At 39.8% G+C, this 27,439-nt stretch overlaps 2 protein-coding genes across 5 annotated transcripts in view; one reads left to right on the top strand and one right to left on the bottom strand.

Moving 5' to 3' along the window:
* Positions 1-19,482, bottom strand: part of CBX5 (chromobox 5) — a 39,417-nt gene extending 19,935 nt beyond the window's left edge. For both annotated transcript variants that reach the window (XM_012551565.2, XM_012551567.2), the window contains exons 1-2: positions 19,345-19,482; positions 537-715 (exon numbers count right to left, since the gene is read on the bottom strand). In XM_012551565.2, the coding sequence (XP_012407019.1) occupies positions 537-673 (137 nt within the window). In that variant the 5' untranslated portion in view covers positions 674-715; positions 19,345-19,482. The remainder of the gene's footprint in view (positions 1-536; positions 716-19,344) is intronic.
* Positions 19,483-20,021: 539 nt separating this feature from the next.
* Positions 20,022-26,543, top strand: HNRNPA1 (heterogeneous nuclear ribonucleoprotein A1). 3 transcript variants are annotated; one of them, XM_031937727.1, is made up of 11 exons: positions 20,022-20,139; positions 20,782-20,898; positions 21,078-21,224; positions 21,345-21,555; positions 21,655-21,747; positions 21,877-21,969; positions 22,280-22,354; positions 22,619-22,777; positions 23,327-23,479; positions 23,876-23,941; positions 26,464-26,543. In XM_031937727.1, the coding sequence occupies exons 1-10, from the start codon at positions 20,125-20,127 to the stop codon at positions 23,929-23,931; spliced, it is 1,119 nt and encodes a 372-aa protein (XP_031793587.1). In that variant the 5' UTR covers positions 20,022-20,124; the 3' UTR covers positions 23,932-23,941; positions 26,464-26,543. The 3 variants fall into 3 exon arrangements, with proteins under 3 accessions (XP_031793587.1, XP_003772367.1, XP_012407018.1); XM_003772319.2 differs by lacking the exon at positions 26,464-26,543 and adding an exon at positions 24,173-24,512; XM_012551564.2 differs by lacking the exons at positions 22,619-22,777; positions 26,464-26,543 and adding an exon at positions 24,173-24,512.
* The last annotated feature ends 896 nt before the right edge of the window (positions 26,544-27,439 follow it).

The raw sequence follows: 27,439 nt of genomic DNA, 5'->3' as shown, positions 1-27,439 counted from the left end.
TTAAAAGGATTTTATGGAACAATAATTTTGTTGGATTTGAGACTACTATGGGATGTCTAGATGAAAATCTCTGCAATTTGTCCTATGGTGTAAATAATAGATTTAGAACCATTTTGTCTACCAAGAGCTCTCGAGAGTGAGTCCAAACTCATTTTTAAATCACTTGACATCAAAGATTTCTTCTAGGATTGATTAAATAGAGCCTTCTCCTGAACTGACTGCCCATTCCCAGCATAGAAAAACTCCTCATGTGGTTATCTTATATGGTTAACTTAACTTAAAACACCAGTTTCCATTTCAGAGGAAACTGTGGCAACCATACCAAGGTTGATGTCTCTAAAGAGAGCTGAAAAAGTAAAACAGATTTTTTGATTCCTACTGATATTCTATTCACTACACTCCCTGACTGCCAGCAATCTGAGAAAAGAGGGCCAAAAGAAACCTTTATTGATGTAGATCCCTAAGGCACTAATGCCAGAGAACAAGAGAAAGAGAGAAAGACACACACACACAGAGAGAAAAGAGAGAGGACTTACTCAGAAAAACCTTTCCACTTAAGTAGGTATTCTACTTGTCCCTTAACCACGCGTCTGTCTAACACCTTCTCCACGACGTACTCCTCCTCATCCTCTGAAGATGAACTATCGGCTGTTCGCTTGGTTTTCTTTCCCATAGCGCACGATGTTTCACCTGAAGGACTAAGGCCACCCGGTTCCTGCAAATGGGAAGGGTAAGGCAGTTAAGAAGCACAGTAAGGGTTTAAACAATTTCAATCTCTGCCTCCAGAAAAACAAGGAATTGAGTCTTATTTCTCTAAAGGAATAGTGTCAGAGATGAGCTCTAAGAAGCTCATGAATAAATGGGTCAACTCCAAACAACTCTACCCTCAAATCCTTTTCTTCAAAATTGTAGTCAGAGGTTCCAAAGGGCCCTAAAGGCCAGTCTAGTTAGTTCTTGGTGGCTGATATTCAGGAAGTGAACACCTGGCGATTTTCTTGTCTAAATCCAAGCCAAGAAAATAAAAAAAGGAAAAGGAAAAATCTACATTCTGAAAGAATTGTGGCCTGCAGACCAGATCACCTCAAAGTCTGCACAGAGGCAATTTAAACCATACTTTATTTAAGCAATGCAGTTCCTAAATAAATAGATTCATGGCACAACCCCCTCCTCCCCAATTCTGACCTAACCCTTAATTGTAAGAACAATGGCTCTTCAGGAATACAATTTTAGGAACTCCCTTAAGCAACCTAAATTTGTTTCCCTAGGGATATTAACTTATAAAATCGAAGTTGACCTCAACATCTCTTTCTCCCCCCCCCCATTTTTAAAACTCTACTTGTAAGTTTACTACCTCTGAAGAGGATGATCGAATAGTTTAGGGGAAAAATGGCACAGGAACCTAAAGTAGAAATGATATATGTAGTAACTCCCAGTACTAACCAGTACCAACAGCTAGTGAGGCAACTCTTCTCTCCTCAAATTAAGCTGATTCTTGAGCCAAGGAGGAAGAAGAGAACCACCTCCCCTCCACCCATCCAGTCTGAAACTTCAACATGGGAACTAGAAATACAGAGAAGCTATTCATAAGCTAGAGTAAAGGCAAAGCAAAGGAACATAAAATAAAAATTGAGTTAAGCTGAGAAATATATACTCTGAGGGTGGGGTTCAGCAATCTATGAAGTTTTAAAATTGACAGCTCATCATCATCATCATCAACCCATTGTGGGGTTCTATTTGTGTTAATGGTCCCTACCATCTGGGGTAAGGGAGTAACAAAAACTGTTTCCTTGGCAAAACTCCATTTTGGCTTTGCTGTCATCTCTAGAGATGCTTCTATGTGCCCTGAGAAAAGCAAAATTTTCTTTCCCGCCATATCATTCCAGGAAAGTAGAGAGGACAGTGCTTTTTAAAGACAGGATAATTTCTATGACTGGAGTGCATGAGGGGGAAAAAGCAGATGATCTGTGAAAATTGCTTTTATGAATTAATTTCAAATGAACAAGATTGAGGGAAAAGTAGCCTATGAATACAGTTAGAAGTTAAAATTCCTGGGATTTAAAAATCCATCCAGCAAGGAGTTCTAATTTACCCACAAATACTCCCCACCCAGCTTTGCCTAAGAGTTTTTTACATAGTGGAGCTAGGGGAAGGAGAGAAGGGAAGGAAGAAAAGTAAAGGGGGGGAGGGCAGAAGCATTTAAAAATTCACTTTCCATCAGTTTGGAAAAGCTCCTTAAGCTTCTTTGGAGGGAAAATGTGGTTTATTTGAAATAAAAAATGACCAATAAAAGCAGGCACCGACCTCAGCAGAGACAGGAAATGTCATGTTCCAACAGAGCACCCCCTTGCTCCCCCCACTCACCTTGGAATTTCCGGGAGCATGGCAGTTTGGGTCAGAGCGCTGGGGTTAAAACCAGCTCAGTGTTTAACTGCATTGTGGCCACAGCCTCTTTTGCCTCACAAGGGAAAAGAGGGATTTACATTTGTTTCAGTTGAGTTTGAAGAGGGCGCAGGGAGAAAAATCAGCCCTTACACCTTTCAGGCAGTAAAGAGGCCCAAAAGGCACAAGAAGAATAATGGCCCCCTCCATTACCTACCGGATCTCCCCAGCTCTTTCTTTCCCTCTGGGCTAATAGGAGGGGCCTCCCCTCCCAGGTCTGGGGCCTGGCGGGGTGGCAGCTCCCCCACCCCCACCCAGCTGTCTAGGCACCACTGCGCAGCTGCCATAGTGCGTTGCCAAGGCAACTGGCAGCAGCACTCGAGGGGGAGAGGCGGTTGGAAAAGTTTAAGGGCTGAACTTTCCTTTTTGGTTTAAACTGGGAGAAGAGGTACATCCGTGTCTGGGGGGAGGAGCAGGGAAGGAGGAGGAAGGGAGTCAGGCCAAAGGACAACTTCAGGTCTGCACCTAAAACCTCTCTAGAAAGCAATCATTAAGCCAAAGCCAGAAAACACAAACTTTCCCCCCAAATCTTGGGAGATCCATCAAATGTAAATATATAACAGTACAGCAAAGGTTGCAGAGACTCTTTAGGCCCCCACATTAACCCTGTAAGGAGGCAGGCAGTAGGTCTCACCCCCATTTTACAGGCTTGGAAACTAAGGCTCAAATGGGACAAGCAACATGGGGAGGGGCGGAGAGAAAGGGCTCCAGGGTGGATGTGAAAACCTGGTTTTGTGGTGGTAGCAAAGGTGAAAGGAAAGAGGAAGAATAAAGTAAGAGGTGTGGGGCCAGGGGAGTGAGAGGGTCAGCCCCTCCAGAGCTGGAGCTTAATCGCTGGAGGGAAGGAGTACAGTCCAAAGGAGTGAGACTGCCTCTGGCTTCTTTCCTCCTAATCAGACCCCACAAGAGGCTGTCTTCTCAACTCCTCAGAATTCAGGGTAAGATTTAGAAAGAGGTCTGAGCAGAAACTGAGGCCTACAAAGTTCAGTGATGCCCCAGGTCACAAAGACAAAAATGGCAAGACCATAATCGGAACCCAATTCCAGGGTTTACTGTGCAGATAGAAAAAGCAAAAATGTAAGGCTCTAATACTTGAATTTATTTTTATTATTTTGCTGAGGCAATTGGGTCACAGAGCTAGAAAGTATTTAGTGTCTGAGGCCAGATTTGAAACTCAGGTGCTCCTGACTTCAGGGCTGGTGCCCTATCCACTGCACCACCTAACTGCCCCCTAATACTTGAATTTTATTAAATTGAATTGCTAAAACTTTGTATAGCTACGAGGCAATGATTATGTTAACAAATAAAGAAGGAAGGAAATAAGAAGCATTAAGGCACCTAATAGATGTCAGGCAGAGTGCCAAACTTTTTATAAACTCTCTCACTTAATCCTTACAACAACCTGGCAGATAGATGCTATTATTATTTTCGTTAATAAAGTGTCTGGGTCCAGATAGTAATTTAAGTTTTCCTGGTTCCAGGAGCAAGGCTCCATCCACTGCTACCTAAATTACTTAACGATCAGGAAAAAGCCAACCTTTCACGTACCATTTCTGATGTGTTGGCTCAAAGTTATGCTTTTGAATTCATTATTATTCATTATTAAAAGATTGGACAAATATTTGAGAAAAGGAACAACTGATGCAGACAGGAGGAGAAAAACACCAGCAAATTTGGAATTCCACAAATCATTTCTCCTAAAGAATCTTTTCTGTGGATAATGGAGATCCTCTCATGGCTCACAGGACCTGAGAGATGCTGCTAGCGTTAAAAAGAAAGGGAAGTAAAGGTCTATGGACAATAGAAATATTCAAATGTGAGGAATCAAGGGCTAGTGGTTATTTATTGAGATTGTTAAGAAAAAGAAAATGACTATGAGGCACCATAAAAAGGCTATGTTATAAAAATGATTAAAATTTCCTCATATTAGGTAGGTATCAAAAGGGAATCCATAGAAGAAACCTATGGTTATAGGTTTCCATTCAGCAGAAGTCAAATAGTACAATATTACCTTTTCTTACTAATTCTTCTAAGCTTTGATCTGGGGAATGTGGATAAAGCACTGCTCTAGAAATAAGAATTACTAATTTGCTATATGAGTAGAGTGAGCCTCAGTTTCCCTGCCCATAAAATGAACCAACCAACTCTCCCCCAGTCCTCCCTTCTCAACAACGCACTGAGTTTAAATGAAAATCAAAAGGTTAAAAGAGAAGAGTAGGATAAGGGTATACTAGAATCCTATTGGAACAACAGCAGGAAATCTCTGACCTTCTAAATTCCAGAACTGCTAAACTGTATCACATGCTGAGTGGTAAAGTAACCCTTACAGCTAAACAAGTAAAGGCAGCAACAGAACAGGAACAACAGTAGATTTGGGAAGCAATGCTTTTTGAATCAGCAGGAACTAATAAGCCTTCAGAGAACAAGCTCTGGTATGTTCACTTCTCAAAGGCAAAAACACTCATCATCACTACTGGAGTGTTAGAACTGCTCTGGGGACTGCAGGCTGAAAAGAGTAACTAATAGCAACTGGTAGTATAAGAGAGTTAAAGAGGGTGGAGGAAAATATCAGCAGTGGGAAGTTTTTGTGGGATCATTCAAGAAGGGGGAGGGGGGAAACAACTGCAAAGGGAGAAACACACAAGGCTTTTCACCTCCCTTCTGCTGCCCTTTCTATCTCCTCAAACCTCAGTCATTTCATTTCTCCAGGGGCACCTTTAAGAAATGCCTAAGGGCCACAGAGGCAGTGGCCTTTTCCTTTTGGGAAACAGGTTCTGCAACAGCTGACAACAGATCAACTCTTGAGTTTTTGCCAGGAGTCAGAGTCCTACCCTAATATGCCGTAAAGAATGGCATGCAGTTGTCCGGTAAATCTCCTGGACAGTCACAGATCAGAAGCTGGCAAGGATGACGACATGGTTCTGATGGAATGTGTCTTATCTTAACCTTGAAGTTACAGATCTGCTCAGGAGCAGCAGTGAGAAATGAGAAATGCACTCAGACAGCCGAGGGGACATAATTCTCTCTTAGACAGCTCGACCCAATGTATTAGGGTCAAATGAAACACAAAGCTGGATGGACAATTTAAGGGCCATGGCCTGCACCAGATAAAGCAGTAAGACTGGTGGTTCACACTGAGTATGGAAGGAGACGACTCAGCCAGCATGAGAAATGAGACAGTGCTGGCAGGATGATGGAGTGATTAAAGTGAAATCTAGATACCATGCAGGAAGAAATTGAGGACAAGCATCCAAGTGCAACCTTATCCTTGTGGAAATTGCCACGGGATGGGCCTAATGCTTCTCATGTTTCTGAAGAAAGTCTTTCAAGCAAAACGGCTCTCGACCCTCTCTTGGGCACTGGTGGAGAGCTTTCTGGTAAAGGCATCATCCATAGATCAATTCCGGCAGTTAGGACCTCAAGGGACAAGGGAGGCTGGGGTACTGTCAGGTTTTATCAAGGCTTTGGTTCAGCAACAAGAGGTAAATTTGCCACACAGACCTCTGAACGCTAGGGTTGTTCTTTCCAAGAGTCTGCTGGGAAAAAGTCCTTGAGCCAGAGTCCCAGTGAGCTAACCACCAGAAAGATATCAAAGGGCTTTTATAGTCAAACAGTCAGAATTCACATTCCAAGCTGCTGACAAGCAAGATCATTCAACAGATGAATTCTCCAAAAAAGAGAAGGGGGTAACTGGGCAAGTGGGGGAAGGAAGAGAATCTATAAGACAAAAAGGTAAAGAATTTGTTAAATATCAGTTAATCTGCATCAATCAGACATAGTGGAAGATTGTAGAGTGCTGGGGTAAGTTAATAATCAATTTCATAGTTGAATCTTTCAACACAAGGGACAAACCAGAGCTACAGAACCACCTACCCTGGACCTCTAGTATTTTTATACTAATGCTGCTTTATTGTTTTGCTTCTTGGTCATTGCTTTCAATGCCAGATCCCTTTATGGCTTGTCTTGGGCCACATGTGGAACACATTTTCATTACCTCTCCATGACTGATGGCAGACAGCATATGTCCTTAAACTTGCCTTTAGGGAAGCTTGGTAGTGTTTAAAATAAGGTATCTGTTATGTTAGCATGCTTCATACCACCATGCAAGCCAAAGACAGCTCTTCTGAGAAAGACAGGCTAACTACTATGAAAGATGGACAATGATGGCTTGAATTTTTTTTTAAAGTTTCAATAAAATCTCTCCCAGCCCACTAAGAATTACTATCTTTTTTGAATCATCATTAGTGAAAAAAGCACAATGTTAAATGTCAGGAAAGGAAAAGGTTATAAATAAAATCTCTTACCACATGGGAGAAATGGAACAAAAAATTCTGGATGGTTAAGCTAGACTGAGGCCTTGCTCTACTTTCTTACTCTAGGGGATAGAGAACTTGCAAATGATTTGGGTGAAGATTAAATATCGTCTACAACACTAATAATATATATTCACTCTGTTCCATCTAGCTATATGACAGGGAAATGAGCTCATGAAAAGAACCCAAATTTAAAAGAGTGCTTTAATCTACTTCATATCTGTTTTCTTTTTTATGGAATTGAGCACTGATAGTCTTGGATGTTACATAAATGGCATAAAAGTAAAACACCATCTATAAAGATGTTTTCTTCTACTGGATTTATGATTTCCAAAGTAGTAGCCGTGTGGCATTTTAACAAAAACATACTATAGGGATGCCCATTACAGCTGTCCTGGCTGTCTCAGGTTTTGTTAAATGGGCTGATAACTATCATTTCACCTCTACCAAAAAGCCCAAGAGTACCCAATTCAAGGAGTTAAAAGCTGTTTAAATGTCTATTTAAAAGACTGGATTAGGAAGAGTTGGGGAGGAAGATTAACTGTCATCATTAACGCCCCTATCATCAACAAGGCACATAGAGACTCCACAAACTTTTATTAACAGAGAGGAGTGACAGGAAAGAAAAAACTCTGGTTAACACAGCTCTAGATGACCTTCTAAAAGCTAAAATACCTCTTCAGCTACAGTTGAAATTCAATTACTCAGGGACTAATTTTTTTTAAGTTTATTTAGGTGGTCTTGTTTGGGTCACCTCTTGGGTTATTTACTATTAAACCTCCTAAAGGGTGGACAGAAATACCAGGAACAGTCCAGTTTACTTTATTTTTTAATTAGTTGAAAGAGGAGGCTACTGTGAGGATTTCATTTATCCCCTCTTAAAATTACCACAAAATTTAGCTGTTTTTAATTCCAAAGTCTAGTTTAATGAAACATTTATAATTAACAACCAAGTTATGATACTAGATCATATTTCTAGAAACACTTCTTCCTCCCTCTCTACATTCACACACTCTCTCTCTAGCCCCCACCCCCTCTCCTCTCAAATCAACTGTATTGGATTGTGTGCCTCATGAATCAAACATTTTTGACTAAAATTTGAAGTAGTGATGGAACATGATCCTGGATTAGGCAGACCTAAGAAGTAAAGCCATCCAAAATGGCAGAAACTTGTGGGAATATGGAAACTGGCACTCACCTAGCAGAAAAATATGATTTCTAGCTGTAGTCTTCCAGAAATGCTAGCTTTTGGACCAGTTATACTCATCTAAAGGCACACCCAAGTAATATTAAATGAAAAATTTATTTCCCTTCACAATCTTAAAGCCAAGATAAATCAACTACTGAACCTGCCGTTTACCAATAAGAGATCAATGAATTCTCTTTGGTGTTATATTTCACCAATTAAAAATTTTTAATAAAAGGGAATTAGCTATGTGATCTTGGACAGATAGATCCCTTAACTTTTCAGAGACAACTAGGCGGTCACAAAAATGGCTTGAATTCAGGAGACACTCACCTTTCTGAGTTAAAAATCTAACTTCAGATACAAGCTTATGTGACCCTGAGTAAGTCGTTAAACTGCCAAAATTTCCTCATCTGTAAAATGATCTGGATGAGGAAATGGCAACCTACTCTAGTACCTTTGCAAAGAAAATCCCAAATGGGATGAAAAAGAGTAGGACATGACCGAAAATTTACTGATAAATAACAAAGAAAAAAAAGTTACTTTTCTTTTTTGATAAAGTGCCTCTTTTTATCCCCAGAACCTGGTAGGTACTTTTAAAATGATTTATTCTGTGGCTCAGTTTCCATACCTAAGGATAAGAAAGAATAACTGCCAGTACCTTTTTGACTAGTGAGAATCAAATACACTTTGCTCACAGGAGATATTAGTGATTATTAGGAATTTCTAATGTGACCCTTTTGTGTGACTTATGAAATTTAGGGGAAAAAGCCATTTTGATAGATTACATTTCCACATAGTCAATGGTTAAAACGTAAGTCGAGTCCACTCCTGTTGTTATCATTAAAACTATTTTTCAAACACCTATTACCATATAATAAACATCATTTAGTATCTACGCTTATATCACATTACAAGTAGTTTTGGAAATCAGCAGCATTAGGGAATGAAGATCAGTACTGTCATTACACTCACAACTTCTAAAAAGAGGTATGCTTAAGCCTCCATACACAATCTAGGATTTTTCCTTTTCTTAACCACTGACAGAAATGCCAAAAATATAAAATTGAATTTGTACTACAATCTAGTTTCCAACATAATTAAACTCTGATTTGCAAATGTTGGTAAGGCAAAAGGGATTTAATATAACCCAACTAAAAGATAAAATTTCAGGGACTAGAAAAATAGCCAACATGCCTTCAATATACAGTATAATTTTGTGCTTTTCCATCACTTTGGTGTATCTGCAACATGAATTATATTCATACCATAGCCTACGATTTAGATAAATAGAATCAAAACAGTATTGAACTGTTCCCTACCCCATACAAGGGTATCCCTGGCAGCTCCTTAACCATCCATTATAATCCAGACCAATTTCTCTCTGCAGCAATTTAAAAACTGTAAAAAAAAATATAATGGGTGATGACAAGAGAAACAAACCCATACCAGAACTTATTGAACCTTGCAGGTCTTTGCAAGTGTCTCTATTGACATTTAAGTATGAGTTAATGTGCCACAGTCTCATAAAAAATGTGCCATCAGTACTCTAGATATATTGATATTTAAAATAGCACACAAAGGTCACTACTAGACAAGCAGGTTAAAGGGACAGATAATCTACAACTACTGGATTCCACAACTGGATGTTCCAATGATTTTTACTTTCTAAATCTCACTTTTTTATTCATAACATATTTTGCCTCCCATTCTCTTCTCCTCCATACTACCCTTGCCCCATCAGGGAAAAAAAAAATCTAGTTAAGCAGTCATTAAATTTTCAATATTCAAAGGTTGAAGGCTTCTTTTTGATCCCCTCCACATATTCCTTTATATTTGAAGACTCCCAAAATACAAGTAAGATGTTCCTTCAAATACCTCATTGTCAATTCCTGAGATTTCATTGTTGTTTAAGTCATTTTTCAGTTGTACCTGACTCTTTGTGATCCTATTTGGGAGTATTCCTAAATCCAGGCCCAGTTCTATCTGCCCTTCCCAAGATTTATTCCTCCATTTTACCTCAGCCACACACTTGATGTCCTTATCATCCAAAAATACTGCACTTTTTGATCAACAACTGTACAATAATTTCAGGCTACCAATTCTGACAATCACTCTTTTCCTTTCTTCCCAAGATAGATACTCTAGTTAATTCAAGTCTACACAGACTTTTAATCTCTTGGGCCCTGCTTTTTTCAAGTTTGCACCTTGCCAAATGCCAACTCTGGATCACGTCTACAACCTTCACCTTCTGCTCCTATTCAGCTTTTTTGACCTCATCAAGGCCAGTCCCTCTATTTGCACCCTAGATCATCATCATCCTCTCTCAGGTAGCAGATTATGTCAATTACATACTCATTCTTTCCCAAAAACCATTCATTTATCCCATAAAGAGCCTATTCCTACCCTCCAAAAACATACACAGGCCCTCCCTCTTATCAGTTAAATTCCGTGAAATTGGGTCCACATCTTATCTCACAAATTCAAAAAAACCTGATCTGTCCAAAGTTACCAAAGATCTTTTAATTGCCAAATACCTTTAACTGCCCTTTTCATTTGGAAAGTGGGGTCACAAATTTTAAACCTCCATTTAAACAAAGAGCTCAGCTCTGATACATCAGGTGCACCACTTTGGGAATTCATATTTTTGGGTGCTTTTTCTTTCCACTCTTTAGAATACAAGTTCCTTGAGGGCATGAATTGTTCCCCCCATCTGTATCTCTACTACAGTGTTTGGCACGTAGTAGAATCTTAAAAAATGTTTATAGACTCAACTGCCAAATCTGATGTCAATTAAATAAATACTAGGTCTGAGTTCAAATACACTTACTAGCTGTGGGATGTTGGGCAAATCACATCTTCTGTTAGCCTCAGTTTTTTCAACTGTAAAATGGGGATAATAACTACTTTGATGGGATTTTATGAAGAAGAATTTTTTTGTAAAGGTTAGCAGAGTGGTTGATATATAGCATGCACTCAATATATTTAAGTTCCCTTCCCACTCCCCAAGGCCTCTCCTCAATTTATTAAAAGTTGGAAGTATAACATTGCTGACTATTTTTTCCTCCTGGATAACTCTCTCCTCTGGGTTTTTGTCTCATTGCCTTTTCTGGGTTTTCCTAACTAGCCTGATCATTTCTCAGAACCCTAGGCAGGTTTATCGTCCATACCATACCCGTTTATGCTCCCTAAGGCTCAGTGATGGGCTCTTTCCAATTCTCTTTACTTTCTTAGAGTGACATCATCAATCCTCAAGAAATTAATTATCTCTTTGCAGATGAGTCCCAAATCTATACATCCAGGTTCTTGAGAACTCCAGTTATTTTATAAAATAAGTTTTCAACTGCCTGCCTATTGGCTACTTCAAAACTGAACAATCTATAGACATCTCAAATTCAACCTGTCCAAAACGAAACTTATTTCAGTGCTCACTTTTAGTGAGGGCATCACCAGCTATCCAGTCACCCAGGCTGGCAACATGGACATTGCTGATACCGCATTCTCTCTCAACCCTCATACATCTTGTCATTTCTACCACCTTATTACTCTCTCTCTTCATTGGGCCACTATCTAATTAAGGTACTCAGCACCTCTGGCCTGAATTTATTTCAAATGCCTCTTAGTTGGTCAACCTATCTCAAGTCCTTGCTTTCTCCCTGTCCTTCCATTCTCCAAACAGCCATCAAAATGATTTTCCTGAAGTGCACAGGACCAACAATATCCAAGAGGAGTTCCAATGACTCTTAACTACCTTGGACCAAACAGAAGCTTCTCTTTTTTAAGTTTTCAAGTCATTCATAACCTAGTTTCTATGTTTTTCCCCCAATCTTATATATATTTCTTCCTTTCCTTCCTTTTTCCAGTCTAATCAAACTAGCCTTTTAAGGGTTCCTCATATATAAACAACATTTCCTATGTCTGAGCTTTTCTACCAACTAACCTGCTATGTTTGAAATGTGCTCCTGCACCCCTCACCTTCTTCAAGCCTCTCCAGCCATCACCCCCAAAATACACTGTATTTATTTGGTATGGCCATACTTGAATCCTTGTATCCTTGGATAAACTGTCAAGTGAGCTCACTGCAGCAGGGAATAAGTTCATTTTGATCTTTGTATAACCCCAGAAAACTGGAACACAGTAGACTGATAAATGAATGTTTGCTGACAGATTCTGGCCAAGTTGTCATCTTTTAGCACCTCTACCAGAGGACATTAATGATAAGTAAAAATACAACCAGTCAATTGTGCACAGGGAAAAGGGTACTTACTGGGGTTGGAATCCAGAAAATAAGATTTTTCTTCACTTGGGCTACTGCTAGAAAGAGCTGACCTCCCTACCTCTCAAGGTCAGAGGAACCTGAAAAGGATGGATTTTTTAGAAATTTTTATATATTTTCCTCATTTTATAGATGAGGAAATTGGTTTTTAAAAAGAATGACTTACCCCTGATCACGGTGTCAGAGACTGGAGGCTAGACTGGAGTTTATTTTGCTGTCTCTAAATTTAGTACTAGACCAAAGGCAGCATAGGTTTTTTTGCAAAGATCCAATTGCCTGCATATTGAGTATTTCAAACCAAATATCCTATAGATATTTCATATTCAACATCTTCAAAATAAAACATTTTCTCAGTTCCCAGATTATCCTATTTTTGTTGAAGGTACCATCATCCTTCTAGTCATCCAAGCTGGCAATGTAGGCATTGCTGACTTGATTCCTCATTCTCCCCAAGAATGAAGGAACTGGTTGAATGACTGTAGAGCAGAGCCCTAGCTCCATAGAGACTGGGGGAAGCCTATGAACTTGGATGGAAAGAAGAAATGCATCTTTATTTTTACTAATCTCTAACTGAAAAATGGAAGTTCCTTCCATTAGGAATTTAAGAGAACAAAACACGAAAAGGGGCCAATAGATTCAATAGGATCTATGACATATAAAAGGTTGAGATTTTGTGATCAAGAGAAACACAAGGTTTGAGGTAATGAGAGAAATTATAACTAAGAATTAAAATGAGCTTTCTGGATTATTTCTTGGGGTTTCTTTATCTATACATTTGTTCCCCATTATCTTTTATTTTAGATTAATATTAGATTCTCAAAAGCAATCTATTGTAAAAGACCACATAAATAAGACACCTACTTATCCTATTCAGCTCTCTGATTCTCAGAGATCAAAGGAATGGCCTACATAGTAAAATCCAAGATTTCTAAGAAGAGCCTGGTTTGACTTCTTAGAAGGCAGGGCTTCAAATCTTCTGAATTTAATGACATGTGCTAGCTGTGCTCTGGAGTACTCTTTCCTTTTCTGGCCCCCAATAATAATCCCTGGAAATCTGAAAGACACCAGAGCTGAAAAACTCCAGAAAACCTCCCAGTGGTTAGGAAACAGGTGGAGGGCTGTAAAATATAACTCTTTCCCCAAATCTCACATTTACTGCAGCTCTTATGTTAAGGTATAAGGGCAGACTCCTAGGCCTAAGAGCATTTCATTCTTAGAGTAAATAATGCCAATACTAACTTTGTCCATGGCTAAATTAGCTTAAAGTATAATTTTAGGCTTATGGCCTTTGGGAAGTAAAGCTAAAGAAAACACAATAAGCAATCTCTTAGGATGAAAGAGCTAAGGCCCAGTTAGCCCATTAAATACCATTTAAAAAGTCCATTCTTTTTAAGAGTTTAAAGCGCATTACTTTATTAAACACTGGTTTGAACAGGCCAACAAGTGAGTTAGTTATGCATTAGCAAGGGGAACGCCCAGAAGCTTTGGTTGGAAACAGCTTGTTAAACTAACCAAAGCTATTGTTTTTTTTTTTTTTTTTTTTTTTTAATCCCCAAAGACTCTGATTAACTAGACAGTTACTCATAGAATAATAGGATATTAAAGCAGCAGGAAACGGGTCCTTAGGGAGTGAACAAAACACTATAGATTTAAAAGCTGGGAATCCCATTTAAGAAGAAAGACAGAGATACTACCAAAAAGTTATCTGTTATACCCATAAAATCTGTAAAATGGGCACTACTTACCTCTAAAGAGAAGGATATATGCTATTAAGCTTACCATCAAGTCGCCATTGTTCAGATTGTTCAGTCACTGAGGTGCACAGAGAGTTTAGTTAAGTAACTTGTACAAAGAGTGCCCAGGACCTGGGGTTGAAGATGCTCAAGCCAATTCTTCATTTCACCAAGCAGTACAGACCCACCTTCAGCTTGACTGAACAAAGGTTCTCAAGAAATTATTCAAATAAAGACTTCAATGTTTATTTTTAAATTAAATTCTTTTAGAAAGGTAGAGATGCAAGGGAAACATAGAAAAAAAAAGGCAAAAAGCACATTCTTAAGTTAGAGGAAGAATTTCACTCATGAATCAACCCGCTTTTAATCTTATTAGAGGCACACAATAAGCTAAATACTGAGTATCCCAAAAGTCTTACTGCACTTTAAAGCTATCAAAATTTAAAATTGCACTAACATTTTTTGGGGGGTAACATCCCTTATAAATGCCTAAGGAAGCAACACTCATTGCCCTTGCTTACTTAGAGGTAAACTGAGGCAACTTTCCAAAGAAACCCTTGGCAGACAACATGATAAATCCAGAATGGTCTACTACTGACATAGCTGCTGAGAACAGTGTAGGTTTTTCCCCAAACATGCTGGCGGGCAGAGCTCCTGGACAGACTAAACATAGGCAGTTGTCACTGTGGGTGTTCTGCCAACACAAGTGTAAAGTTGTCATCAGAAATGAATATGTGCCTTACAGTGGCTTACAGAAATCCCAACAAATCTGCGTCTTGGACTCCTCACAAGCCAACTCTTCTCAGGACGACCTGGATTCTTTCCCATTAGTGTAATTACAAGGAAGATTCATCTTTTACAAGTAGACAGGGAAAATCAAAGTTTATGTTTGGGAAAAGAGATGCTTGCTCAGAGTCCAAGTTCATCAATAACAATGTATAAATAGTAGTTACAAGAAAACCTTGCTGTAACTCTCCTTTGTTACTTCTTAACTTTTCCTTGTTATTTCTTTAGTCCGATTCCTCCCTACAGCTAGAAAGAGAGAACATAGATTCAACTAATGATAAACCAACAGGTAAGAAAAGTAGTTCTTTAAAAAGACAGGTAGTTGGAGACATCTGGGGGAAAAGAGATGAGGCGTTATTAGCCAACTAAAATATGAATTATAAACCACTTTAATGTCTGAAATGCAATGGTCAATAAGCTTCAGTTACTTCAAATTAATCCATGAACCTTTAGGTAGCTTAGGTGGTACCAAGAAGCTATGTGGACATTATACCTAAAGTCAGGAAGACCCGAGTTCAATATAATCTCCAACACTACAGTCATATTAACCTGTCTCCTTTCACCTTTTCAACTACAAAATGGGGTTAATAACAGCATCTATCTACCTCACGGGGCTATTGTGAGGATCAAATGAAATATTGTATAAAGTACTTAGTACAGAGCCTGGCACATAGGAGGTGCTCAATAAATGCTTATTGCTTCCTTTTATATCTTTTTTTTTTAGGGTTCCTATTGACAATGTATCCGAGTTTCTACAGCTTTTTATGAGAGTGGCAAATCAGGACATCCTTCATTCATTCTCCTTATATCCTGAGACAAGATTCAAGTTTTAACCATTATCTTGCTCTTCAGTTTTCCCCAATACAGGTTTTCCTTAGCCATTAACAGTCTTCAAGATAAATGGTCTTTTATTTGTTTTTAGGTGAGCTCAATGCTTAATATAGTTAACAGAATGTTTTCCACTTCATTCCTTGAACTGGATTCTTCAATGGCAGAAGTAGAAAACTGAATTCCTGTAGGAATGACTAGGTCAAATGAGAATTTCTTTGGTACAAAGAACACCTTTAGTGCTTCAATTCAGGGTTGACCAGGTTTGTCATAATAGATGAAAAATTAAAAGTCCCCATTTGCATTAGAATGAGTTAACAGAGAAATATTTACTAGAGCATTTACTTAACATCTCAAAGTGGAAACTAATCCATATTAAACTTTAAAATCCCAACTGTAAAACACAGTAAAATATTCCACGAGAAATAAATTTGGGGAAGGTAGGAGTAGGAGAGTTGATTTAAGTTAAAAGAATTTTCTAAAAAATACAAGTGATTCTCCATTCGATAAGGGGTCAAAGGTTATAAAGTTTTTCAATGAAGAAATCAAAGAAATATAGTCAAATAAAAATGTTCTAAATCATTACTGGTTAAAGAAACAGAAATCAAAAGAACTCTGAGATATCACCTCACATCTATCAGATTGGCTAAAATGAGAGGAGGAGAAAATAACAAATGTTAGAGGGGATGTGGAAAAATTGGGAAATTAATACATTGTTGGTGGAACCGTGAACCATTCCAAACACTTTGGAAAGCAATCTGGGATTATGCCAAAGAGTTATAAATCTGTGAATACCCTTTGACTTAGCAATACCAGTAGGTCTGTTTCCCAAGGTGATCAGGGTAAAAGGAAAAAACCCCTATATTTTAAAATATGTAAAGCAGTTCTTTTTATGGTAGCAAAGAACTGAAAAATTGAGAAGATGCTCATCAATTGGGGAATGACTAAACCAGTTGTGTATGTTTGGAATGGACTATTATGGTGCTATAACAAATGATGAGCAAGGTGATTTTAGAAAAATATGGAAAGATTTGCATGAAATAACAGAGTGAAGAAATGAATAGAACCAAGAAAATGTATACAACAGTAATGTTATTTAAAGAATAACTGTGAATGACTAAGTTAGTTTGTATATTATAAATACCCAAACAAGGAAGTGTGAAGGACAATGCTATCTACCTCTAGAAAAAGAATTGACAAATAAATGTATGTATGGCATGATATATAGAAATATAAATATATTAGTATGACTAACAAATACATATTTGTGTATACACATGCATGTACACACAAATCAATGTCAAATGGTGGTCTTCTCTAGTGTTGGTTGAAAAGAAAAGGATGTGAGGAAGACAGTTTGGAACTTAAAATTTAACAAAAAAATTAATTAAAAAAAGTGAAAATCTCTCAACAAAACATACTAAATCAAGGACTGCTACTTATTTTAGTTGTATAAACAAGAATTTCTGGGGCTTGAACCTGAAGATATTCAAACCACCCAGTCTTTATTCACTTAATTTGTCATTTAAATTGCCATATTCACACATTTTAGGTTTAATGGAATACAAAGATGAATCCCCACACACAGGTAGACATTTTCCCCCAAAGATTAGCAAATCAGCTGCCCAGTCTTGACTGAAGGAGGGGGTGATTTGAGAACCTAGTTTCCAAAGGAAAAAGTGTGAATAAACCACCTAATTAAAATGGCTTGTAAGAGGTCCAACTTAGCTGAAAAGACAATGAATAAAGCCCATCATGAAAAAAGCACATTCACATTCATTTTTAAGCATTCAAACATCTATGAACACAGTAAGAATGTATAGCATGAACAGGTTGCAAGTTGGTAACAGTAATAAAAATTTTAATAAAATTTTGTTTTTATTCAACCCGGCATGGAAAACACAAAATAAGTTACAATACACTCTTCTTGGATAATTTGAGGCCTATGGATATTAGTTATTAATCTGATCAAATACTACTATCAAAATATGACCTATTTCTCTCTGTTAAATCTCCATTTTATATGGGAAGATAAAAAGCTAAAATGAGATTATTCTCATTAAATGTGGTATTAAATCAAATTATTCACTTGTTCCTAATTTTAAACTGAATGACATTAGCTTCAATTCACATCATACCCTCTAGTCAAATACTGAGATTATTAAATCACTTCAGATATATCCTGTTATTGGAGAATGCTGGAGTCACAAAAACATGAAGTCTAGTCTCTGACACATATATCCTGCTTGACTAATTTTCTACAAGTTACTTAATCTGCGCCCAGCAACTCTGATACTTTAAAGAATTTCTTGATTTCTTTATTCTGCATCTCCCTAAACTGATGAAATTACAGGTTCTCATTTAGAACACTTCATCTTTTGCAAAAGTCAGAAGAAACAGAGGTTAACAGGGAAGCAAATTTTGACTTTTTATTTATCAAATGTCTTTTAATTTCATTTTTTTTTGTTATACAAAGTCCCCAGCAACTACATAGCAAGATTTCCTAAATGGTGCTACTTTAACGAAGCTAATAAATTAACTTTTGCTGAACTTATTCACAACAAAATATCTGATAAATTTTTTTTTTACCCAACTTAACTGATATTTTTTGAGAATTTTTGTTCTCAAAATTCTAGAAGGGGAGTAAGTACAACAAGCATTATCTTAATCACTTTAACTTATTAACAAAAGGCTTCTGGATTCCTCCAGGAATGGCTACTTGTTTAGTTTTTCCATTTTCCACTTTCAAATATGACCAAATGCCTGGGTGAAGAAAAGTCTGAAATTCCCTTCGGCTCAAAAGGAAAGGGTGTATTTCTACCTTAAAAATCAACCAAACATGTACCTCTTGTTAAAAAGTAAGGTTCCAAACAAACACTGATCTTGGTGTGTGCTTGTTAAAAAAAAGCAAGGTTCCGGACAAACATGTGGCCTGGGGGGGAGGGGGATGCATTACAAAGGGAGGTTCTAGATAAACAAGTGATATTGGAGTGGATGTGGATGGGGGGGCGGTATACAAAGAAAGGTTCCAGACAAACATGTGGTCTTGGTCTTTCCTTGGCCTGCACCGAACCCCCAAGATGGGAAAAGGATCCAAGAAAAGGACAAACCCGGGCAAGCACTGAAGAGCAATCAGAACACAAGAAGTCTGGTTGGTAGATAGGAATGGGGGCAAGCTCAGAGGCCTCAGGGAAAAACAAGTCATCCCCTGGGGATCCCCACCCCCAAAAGGCAATCCTCTTTCCTTGGAACCCCAAATCTAAACCCTCCCTTCGCTCAAGCGTCAATTGGCCGATCTCCCCGCGCGCTTTCCTTGGTTTGACCTCCTATTGGCTAGTCGCCTTGCCCATCTATCTAAAGGCCCAACCCTCATCTCTCACATTGGGCCCAGACTCCTGTCTCTCTGGCGAGCCCAACCTCCCCGCGCACTTCTCTCCAATTTGCTTAGAGCGTCCCAGCTTAGGAAAGAAGAACCCGCCTCCCGCCTTCCTGTGGCTCAAGGACCCATGTCAGTTACTTGGAGCCACCAAATGGAGGCTCAATTGGTCTATGGTCTTGTCAATCACATTCATCCACTGGGTTCCCTCCTATACAACCATTGGAGAAGAGGAAAGGCCATCAGGACAACTACACCCGCCCCCTGTTCTCCTATTGGTTGACCAATCCTGTCGCTCTTCCTCCGCCCCCCCCCACCCCAGCAGTCCATTCATTTCACACAATAACGGGCCCGATTGGAATTGCTCCAAGGACCTAGAAGTGTAGACGTGGTTGTTTTCCACTTACCCGGGACTGAGAGCGTTCTCTCACCCTAACCTTGTCCCCGTTCCTCTGCGAAGAGGCCGGACCACAAGGAACCACCGCCGCCTTCTGCGCAACGCCAACCGCCCGCCAAAACGGATCCGCCGCTGCGCTTGCGCACGCGATCCAAGGAAAAACTCTTCCTCCGCCCACTGCGCCTGCGCAGAAAGGGGCAAGACTCCCGCCACTGCGCAGGTGTATTACATAGGTCCGTTCTTCCCCGCCATTACACGTGTTACAAATAGCCTTCAGATCTTACTACTGCGCTTGCGTTAATTGATAGTGAGTACTACGCATGCGCAGTAGTAGCAGTAGAAGCTCCAAAATTAATTTTGTCATTCGTTATTTTTCCAATTTTTCATGTGCAATCGTGTTTTCTATGACGTAATATTTAAAGGAATGAAAAATGAAAATTACTTTAAAAAATTGTTACATTCAAGCAAGAGTGACTGACAGAAGAGCCAATCAGGAGCTTTAAAAAAAAAAAGACTTCTCGGTAGCCAATCATCTGTCTGCTGGGGCGGAATTTACGCAACACATTACGTTACGCAAAGATACGCTACCATAGACCAATTGCTAGGTAGAATGATTGAGGCTGTCCAATGGTGGATAAGCAGGGGCGGAGTCTACCAATGCAGAACGCGAGGAGGCGGGATTAAAAAGCGGGGCCGGAGGTGGGGAGGCAGATACGCTAGTTAGCTAGCTCCTTTCTGTCCTCGACGCCGTTGGAGAAGGATCGCTGAAGCGTCTGCTACCGCTCTCGCCATGTCGAAGTCAGAGGTAAGGGAGCCACAGCGCCTAGATCTTCCTTTCTTGCTTTTCCTTCTACCCTCCCTTGCACGTTTCCGGAGCTTAGCTCCGTATACTTGTTACCCTACCCTTATTCGGGAGTTCCGTAGCCCGCTCTCGTTCGGGCCTGCTCCTTCCCACACACCCCCTCCTTCGGGGTCGCCATTTTGTAGGCCCGGCCGCCATGAGCCTTCAGCCCTCGCGGCCCTCTCCGTCTTTCAGGGCCTTTCAGTCGCACGGGCCCAGACTCTTTGTCTATTTTATCTCGTCTGTCCTTGATTTGGGACCGATTTCGATTTCCTGGAAACAATCTTTTTTTTTCCCTGTTGGGTAATCCCGGTAGTCCTTCTCGTCTCCTTTGTTGCGCATGCGTTGCATTTTTCTCTCTGCTGTCCCCACCCGAACCCGGGCGCCTGATACGCGGCCTTGGGCTGGAGAGTAACGCTCGGGGCCCACTCTTTGTCTGATCTCGGGAGCCGCGGGGGGGGGGGGGGGGGGGGGCGCGGAGGACGGGGCACGTGTCCTTTAAAGCGAGCTCCCATTTCTCCCGGGCTCCCTTGCGGACTTGCCCCCGCCCACCGGCGACCACTTAACGACCCTTCCTTTCCCAATCCTTTGTATTCGACCCTGCAGTCCCCGAAGGAGCCCGAGCAGCTTCGGAAGCTCTTTATCGGAGGCCTGAGTTTCGAAACGACAGACGAGAGTCTAAGGAGCCATTTTGAGCAATGGGGCACGCTTACAGACTGTGTGGTAAGTGCAGGGCCTGGGATTCAATCTGCAGGAAAAAACGCAATTTGGGGGAGGGGGGAGCTTTTGTTTCTCGGTAGTTTCCTGTTAAGTTAAATCCAAACCTCAATGGCCCTTCTGCTTTTGTACCAAAAGCCGCCTTTTTTTGTCTTCCCTTGTGCCTGTGCTCGCTAACATCTCAGGTGATGCGGGATCCAAATACCAAACGTTCCAGGGGCTTTGGTTTTGTTACCTATGCCACAGTGGAAGAGGTAGATGCAGCCATGAATGCCAGACCCCACAAAGTTGATGGCAGAGTTGTTGAACCAAAGAGAGCTGTTTCCAGAGAGGTATGTGTTTCATCTTATTGAAAGTATTAGTAAGTAATGTGCAGTATAGGTTTGTCTTTTTACAAGTCTTCAGGTATCCATGCTGTAAATCAAGTCTCACCAAAAATTTTTGGTCTTTAGGACTCTCAGAGGCCAGGTGCACACTTAACTGTGAAAAAGATCTTTGTGGGTGGCATTAAAGAAGACACTGAGGAGCATCACTTAAGAGACTACTTTGAACAGTATGGAAAGATTGAAGTGATTGAAATCATGACTGACCGAGGCAGTGGCAAAAAGAGAGGCTTTGCTTTTGTTACTTTTGATGACCATGATTCTGTGGACAAGATTGTCAGTGAGTATCACAAATGGCCTTGAGAGTAACCAAATTTGTTAATCTCTTTTGTTGGTATTTCCAGCCATTAGATAATTCTAATGTGAGTTTTTGTTATAGTTCAAAAATACCATACTGTGAATGGCCACAACTGTGAAGTAAGGAAAGCCTTGTCTAAGCAAGAAATGGCCAGTGCTTCATCTAGTCAAAGAGGTATGTTTTTTCTGATCACTAGCATGGTGGTGATCTTTACCTTATTGAAGATAACTTTAAAATGGTTATCTTTTGTGTTTTTTCCTTTTTTTTTTTTTTGTTTGTTTTTTTTTTGTTTTGTTTTAATAGGTAGAAGTGGTTCTGGAAACTTTGGTGGTGGCCGTGGAGGTGGCTTTGGTGGAAATGATAACTTTGGCCGTGGTGGAAACTTCAGTGGCCGTGGTATGTTTTCACAAGCAAGAAGTACTTGATTTATCAGTCTTAATTGTTAATTGTCAGCCTTCCTCCATTGAAGCTATTTCAAAGTGTAGAATAGAGCATTCCTATTCTCTTTGGTCTAGTGACCATTCTTAATATGTACTAAGCCTCTGGAGACTTTTTAGGCTGCTATGGTTACTCTTGAGTTGGCACCTAATTAGCAGAAGGGAAAGTTAAGTCAAGAACTTGGCTGCTTCAGGATGGGTTTTGTTTTGGTTTTTTTTTAATTTAGGTTTTCTAGTTGATAACCAACTAAATACCCTTTTTCTTCCAGGTGGTTTTGGTGGCAGCCGAGGTGGAGGAGGATATGGTGGAAGTGGAGATGGCTACAATGGATTTGGAAATGATGGTGGGTGCTTTTTAATTAGCTAAAAGTTGGGTAAATGGAGGTTTTTGGCCCTTCCTCTCCCCATTAGAATAGGTCTAGTCTTTGCCTTTTTTTCTATTTTCTTTTGCTTTGTTGTGTTTTTTTTTTTAAGTGCTGCATGTGTTGAGCTTGACCTGATTGTCCCACCATAACATGCATGCTGTGTATTGGCCTTGAGCCTTTAAGCTTGCATGGATTTTTGATTGTCAAATTTGTCTTACTGAGAAGAATTGTATTCTTCTGTAGGTGGTTATGGAGGAGGCGGCCCTGGTTACTCTGGAGGAAACAGAGGCTATGGAAGTGGTGGACAGGGTTATGGAAACCAGGGCAGTGGCTATGGCGGGAGTGGCAGCTATGACAGCTATAACAACGGAGGAGGCGGAGGCGGCTTTGGCGGTGGTAGTGGTAGGTATCAAGTGAACCCAAACAAGTAATGTGGTTGGTAGTCTAGGTTAGTATTGTAGTATTTTTAAAAAATATATATTCATCTTGTTTTGGGGTTTGATGCTCTTAACAGCATTGAACAAGTACACTGCATGAAACCTGGTTTTCAAAAAGCTACCTCTTCCCAGCTTTATGCTGGGCCGCCTCACTCCCTGTTTTTTAGATAAAGCCAGGATGGTGTCTTGGGGTACTAAGTTACTTCCATAGCAGGATTTAGTGTTTTGACTGTATTTTGGGTCCTTTGACACTACATTTTCCAACAGTGTTAAGACAGTAGTAGCCTCTAAATATTCTATATGTGGTTTTTTTTTCCCCCCCTAAAGCTCTGGAGAAATAGCTATATTTTATTTACTCTGGCATTAATTGAATTATCCAAAAGACTGTCTTATCTAGTGTGGAAAGGGAATGCACAAAGGGCCTTGTTAGCTTTCAGTGATTCAAAACTGGGAGGATGGCAATAATTTGGGTTTGCTTTCTAGTAAGTAACTATTAGGGTCCTTTCTGTTTTAGGAAGCAACTTTGGAGGTGGTGGAAGCTACAATGATTTTGGCAACTACAACAATCAGTCATCAAACTTTGGTCCCATGAAGGGAGGAAACTTCGGAGGCAGGAGCTCGGGCCCTTATGGTGGGGGCCAATATTTTGCCAAACCCCGTAACCAAGGTAGAATGTTGGCTTGATTTTGAATAACTTGCTGGGCACAAATGAGTTGAATGAAGTCAGATTGGAGTTGGTGGGGTAGAATATTCTAAAGTAGCTTGTGCACAGCCAAATAGTTGATGGTTGCAGGAGCATGTTTAAGGGTTCATAGTTTGGTCCATGTGGGGAGTTTAAGCACTGATCCCTAGATTAAATCTCTAGATTTTCGAAGTAAAACTAGTGAATTGCTAAAAGGGAAATTTACGCCACAACCAAAAGCACCTTTGTGGGTAGCCCAAGACACTTGCTTATGGTCATGACAGTTATGACACTAAAGACAGCCAATGAATACTGGTATGGGTGAGTTAATTTTTAAAAGTGGCAAAATTAAGAAACTAATGCAAAGACTTTTGTCTATAGGTGGCTATGGTGGTTCCAGTAGTAGCAGTAGTTACGGCAGTGGCAGAAGATTTTAATTACTGTTAGGTAAGTATTAAGCCTTCTCACCTCACACTTAAGCTTACAATTATTAATGAACCCAGTAATAACTAATGTAGTTAGCAGTGCAACATAGTTAACATTTTTAATTGTAGTAAATTTGTGGATGTTAATAATTCAGATCAGCAAAATCTATGGGGAACAAAACTTGCTATTGGATTATAGCTTTGAGTCTTAATATGTGTTTAGATTAACAACTTTATTCGTATTGTTCAACAGGAAACAAAGCTTAGCAGGAGAGGAGAGCCAGAGAAGTGACAGGGAAGCTACAGGTTACAACAGATTTGTGAACTCAGCCAAGCACAGTGGTGGCAGGGCCTAGCTGCTACAAGAAGACATGTTTTAGACAATACTTTTTGTGTATGGGCAAAAAAACACCAGGACTGTATTTGTGACTAATTGTATAAGAGGTTATTTTAGTTTCTGTTTCTGTGGAAAGTGTAAAGCATTCCAACAAAGGGTTTTAATGTAGATTTTTTTTTTTTTTTTTGCACCCATGCTGTTGATTGCTAAATGTAATAGTCTGATCATGACGCTGAATAAATGTGTCTTTTTTAAATGTGCTGTGTTAAGTTAGTCTACTCGAAGCTTCCCATAAACTGCCCCAACAAGCATGCAGTATCAAGTTAGACCCAAGGTGTGATGGCAGGTCCCTTCTATACAATTCCTATTCCTAGTCATTTGTGTCTTAATAGTTTTGCCATGATGTGATTGGCAGTTTATCCTACCAAACCCTCTGACCCCATCATACTTTACTCCAAAATAGAAAATTTTCTGCTCACAAAATCTGGCTATCATGGCTCCCCCAAAATTAGAACCGTTGCCCATGAGGCTTCAGATTTGAATTGATATTAAAAAACTCATGTCCTCCAGTATTTGCACGGTCATTGGCAATGATTTTTAACTATGATAACTTTAGAGGGAAAACTTTCAAAGCCTTTTTATGTGTTAATGGACTCTAAGTTGAGTCTCAACCCTCGCCTAGCTAGCAGTTACCTGGCATATGCCACCCCCCTCCACAGTGGAAGAAAAGGCCCTGATTGGGAGAGGGAGGGGAGGGAAAGTTGGGTAAATCAACATTTCTCCGACCATGTTCATGATTTTAAGAGGAGCATTACTGACTTGAGGCTTAAGTATCATTAAAGGAAAATTGCAGTAGTTAATTTTACTTAATCGGCATTTTACAAGCATGGATGGTTGGGGGCTGTAGGGTACATTCTTATTATCTGGGGGGGTCCTCAAATTACCTTTTTAAGTGTAATGAGGTTGGGGGAGGATAATTAAAAAGTAGCTCACTGGCCATATTGAGGCTGTCTTAACTGCAGTTTTCCTTTTAAATTTAATGTCACTCAGGTGGCTGCCTATCAAGTCATGAGTTTGGGCCAGTTTTCAGCCCCAATTCCTAAAGACATGCTCCAAGGTCATTGATTAAAGCCTTTTGCTTTCCTCAATCAATTTATGTTCTGTTTATCCCAGTGACTTTGTACCCTGTAGAATAGAAAAAGTTTTTATTTAATAGGTCTGTGTTATTCCATTTCATTGGTTTGTTATCCTATCCCTTAACTAATCTTGGAAAAGATGTGGGGGGAAGGAAGGGTGGGTGGATGGGCTGAGTTGGGAGGGGATGGGTGGGGGAGGGGGTGGGAAGAAGCATGGTTAAAAGTTTTCTAGTCCCTTGGGCTTTGATATTGGCTGAGTTTGCAATGGCAGGTGGAACCTTAACTGTTCAGGGAGTTTGCAGATACCTCAGGAATCGTGACAATGGCTTTAAAGATCCAGGAGATGTTCAGCTACTAGGAACTGCTAGCAAGTATAGCGCGAATGGCTCCGCGCTTAGACACTTGTGGTATGGAGTCAAGTGTACAGAGATAAGCCAGGGGCAGGCTTCGGCACGATCCATGAAAGCTAGGAGGGAGAGAAGTTTCAGTGCCCATCGGAAGGAAGGAGGCAGACAAGAGTAAGGCACATCTGACTCTTAGGACTAGCAGTCAGAGCCAGAAGGAAAGGTTTTATTGCTATACTGGTAGGTAAGAACAGATTTTACTTATGTCCATATAGTTTGTCTGAAATTATAGTTGTTTTTCTTGTGTTTTTGTTTTGTTTTTGTTTTCGTTTCTTTTTGCTAAAATAACGTATTGAGCCCAGCAAATAAAATAGTCCAGTATAGTTGTACTCGTCTAGAGTTTTAAAACCCCTTTCCAGTGTAATTTGCCCTGATGATGAAATCTAATGTAATTAATACCCATGAGAGCCAGTAGGCACTTTAAATCTTAACATTGTAATGGTATAAAGTATTGGCCTCTATTGCCCTCTTCCCATTTCCCCTTCACAGCAGTGGCTCACAGTAATGCCTTAGGAGCGCCCTTTTACTTTAAAATTAATTTTTGCAAAGGGCTAGCTTGGGCGTGTATTGCTTAAGGGGGGCGGGGTTTAAGGGGGTGGGTGAGGGATATTTTGAGATTATGCTCAAAATATCAGGAGATAATACTGAGAGTTTCTTACTTTTCCAGGAAGGAAGTTGCTGTTCGCTACCTGTTCAGCCCTCTAAAAACTAGAGGCTTTTGGCATATTCAAGTGGCTACTTCAAATGTAAGTTATCTAAAACATGATTACTATTTTTTTTTTTTAAGACTGGGGAAACCAAGGTGAATAGTAATAATAAAGAATTCAGACGATATTTTAAGATGTCAGTGCCAGCTTCTATGGGGAAAGAAAAATGCACAAGTAAATACAGGATTTATCTGGGCAGGGATAAGTGGGATTTGAGAGTATAATGCTACTCAGTAAGTGCCTATGTTTATTGAATAAAATCTTTTTCTTTTTACAGGAACATTTAAGGTCCAGAATTGAAGCCACTTGTAAATTTAGCTGGTATGCAGCTGACCTGATTCATGACTGCTGTGCAGCTCACAAATTTGAGAATGGATATTTTAGTAAAATGTTTCTAAAATGAATTGCCTGCCTCCTGTCATAATGTCTCGACCTTTACAGCATCTTCTGGAACTAAATTGGAGGATTTGATCTATGTAACAATTTTTGGGGGGGGGGGGAAACAGACTATGAAAGTAGAAATACTAATACTATTCTTGGAATAGCTAATAATAATGCTTAGCTTTGTGCCAGGTACTGCTAAATACACAACAATCCTGGGAGATTTGGGGCTATAAAATCTCCATTTTATAGATGGAGAAATACATGAAATCACAGCTAGTTAAGGCTTGAAGTCTTGCCCAACGTACCCCTCTATCCTTTTTACTTTTGAATAATAGAATGGCTTTGAAAACTATAAACCAAATCAAGAGTGAAAGGGGGCGGGGCTTTCTTTGGCTAGAACTGAAGAGGTCTAATAAATGTTTCTGATCACATAGGTGATTACACTAGAGAGAGCTTTGACTACTAAACAGCTATCCTCAGTCCAAGAGTAGCTCTTTCATAGAGGCCAGCCATGTGTTTAATAGTTTCTTCCTTCTGAATACCAATACTTCA

Source organism: Sarcophilus harrisii, chromosome 5 (genome assembly GCF_902635505.1).
Source record: "Sarcophilus harrisii chromosome 5, mSarHar1.11, whole genome shotgun sequence".
Lineage (NCBI taxonomy): Eukaryota > Metazoa > Chordata > Mammalia > Dasyuromorphia > Dasyuridae > Sarcophilus > Sarcophilus harrisii.
The sequence above is the reverse complement of the archived record's forward strand: the minus strand, read 5'-3'. Positions and strand labels throughout refer to the sequence as shown.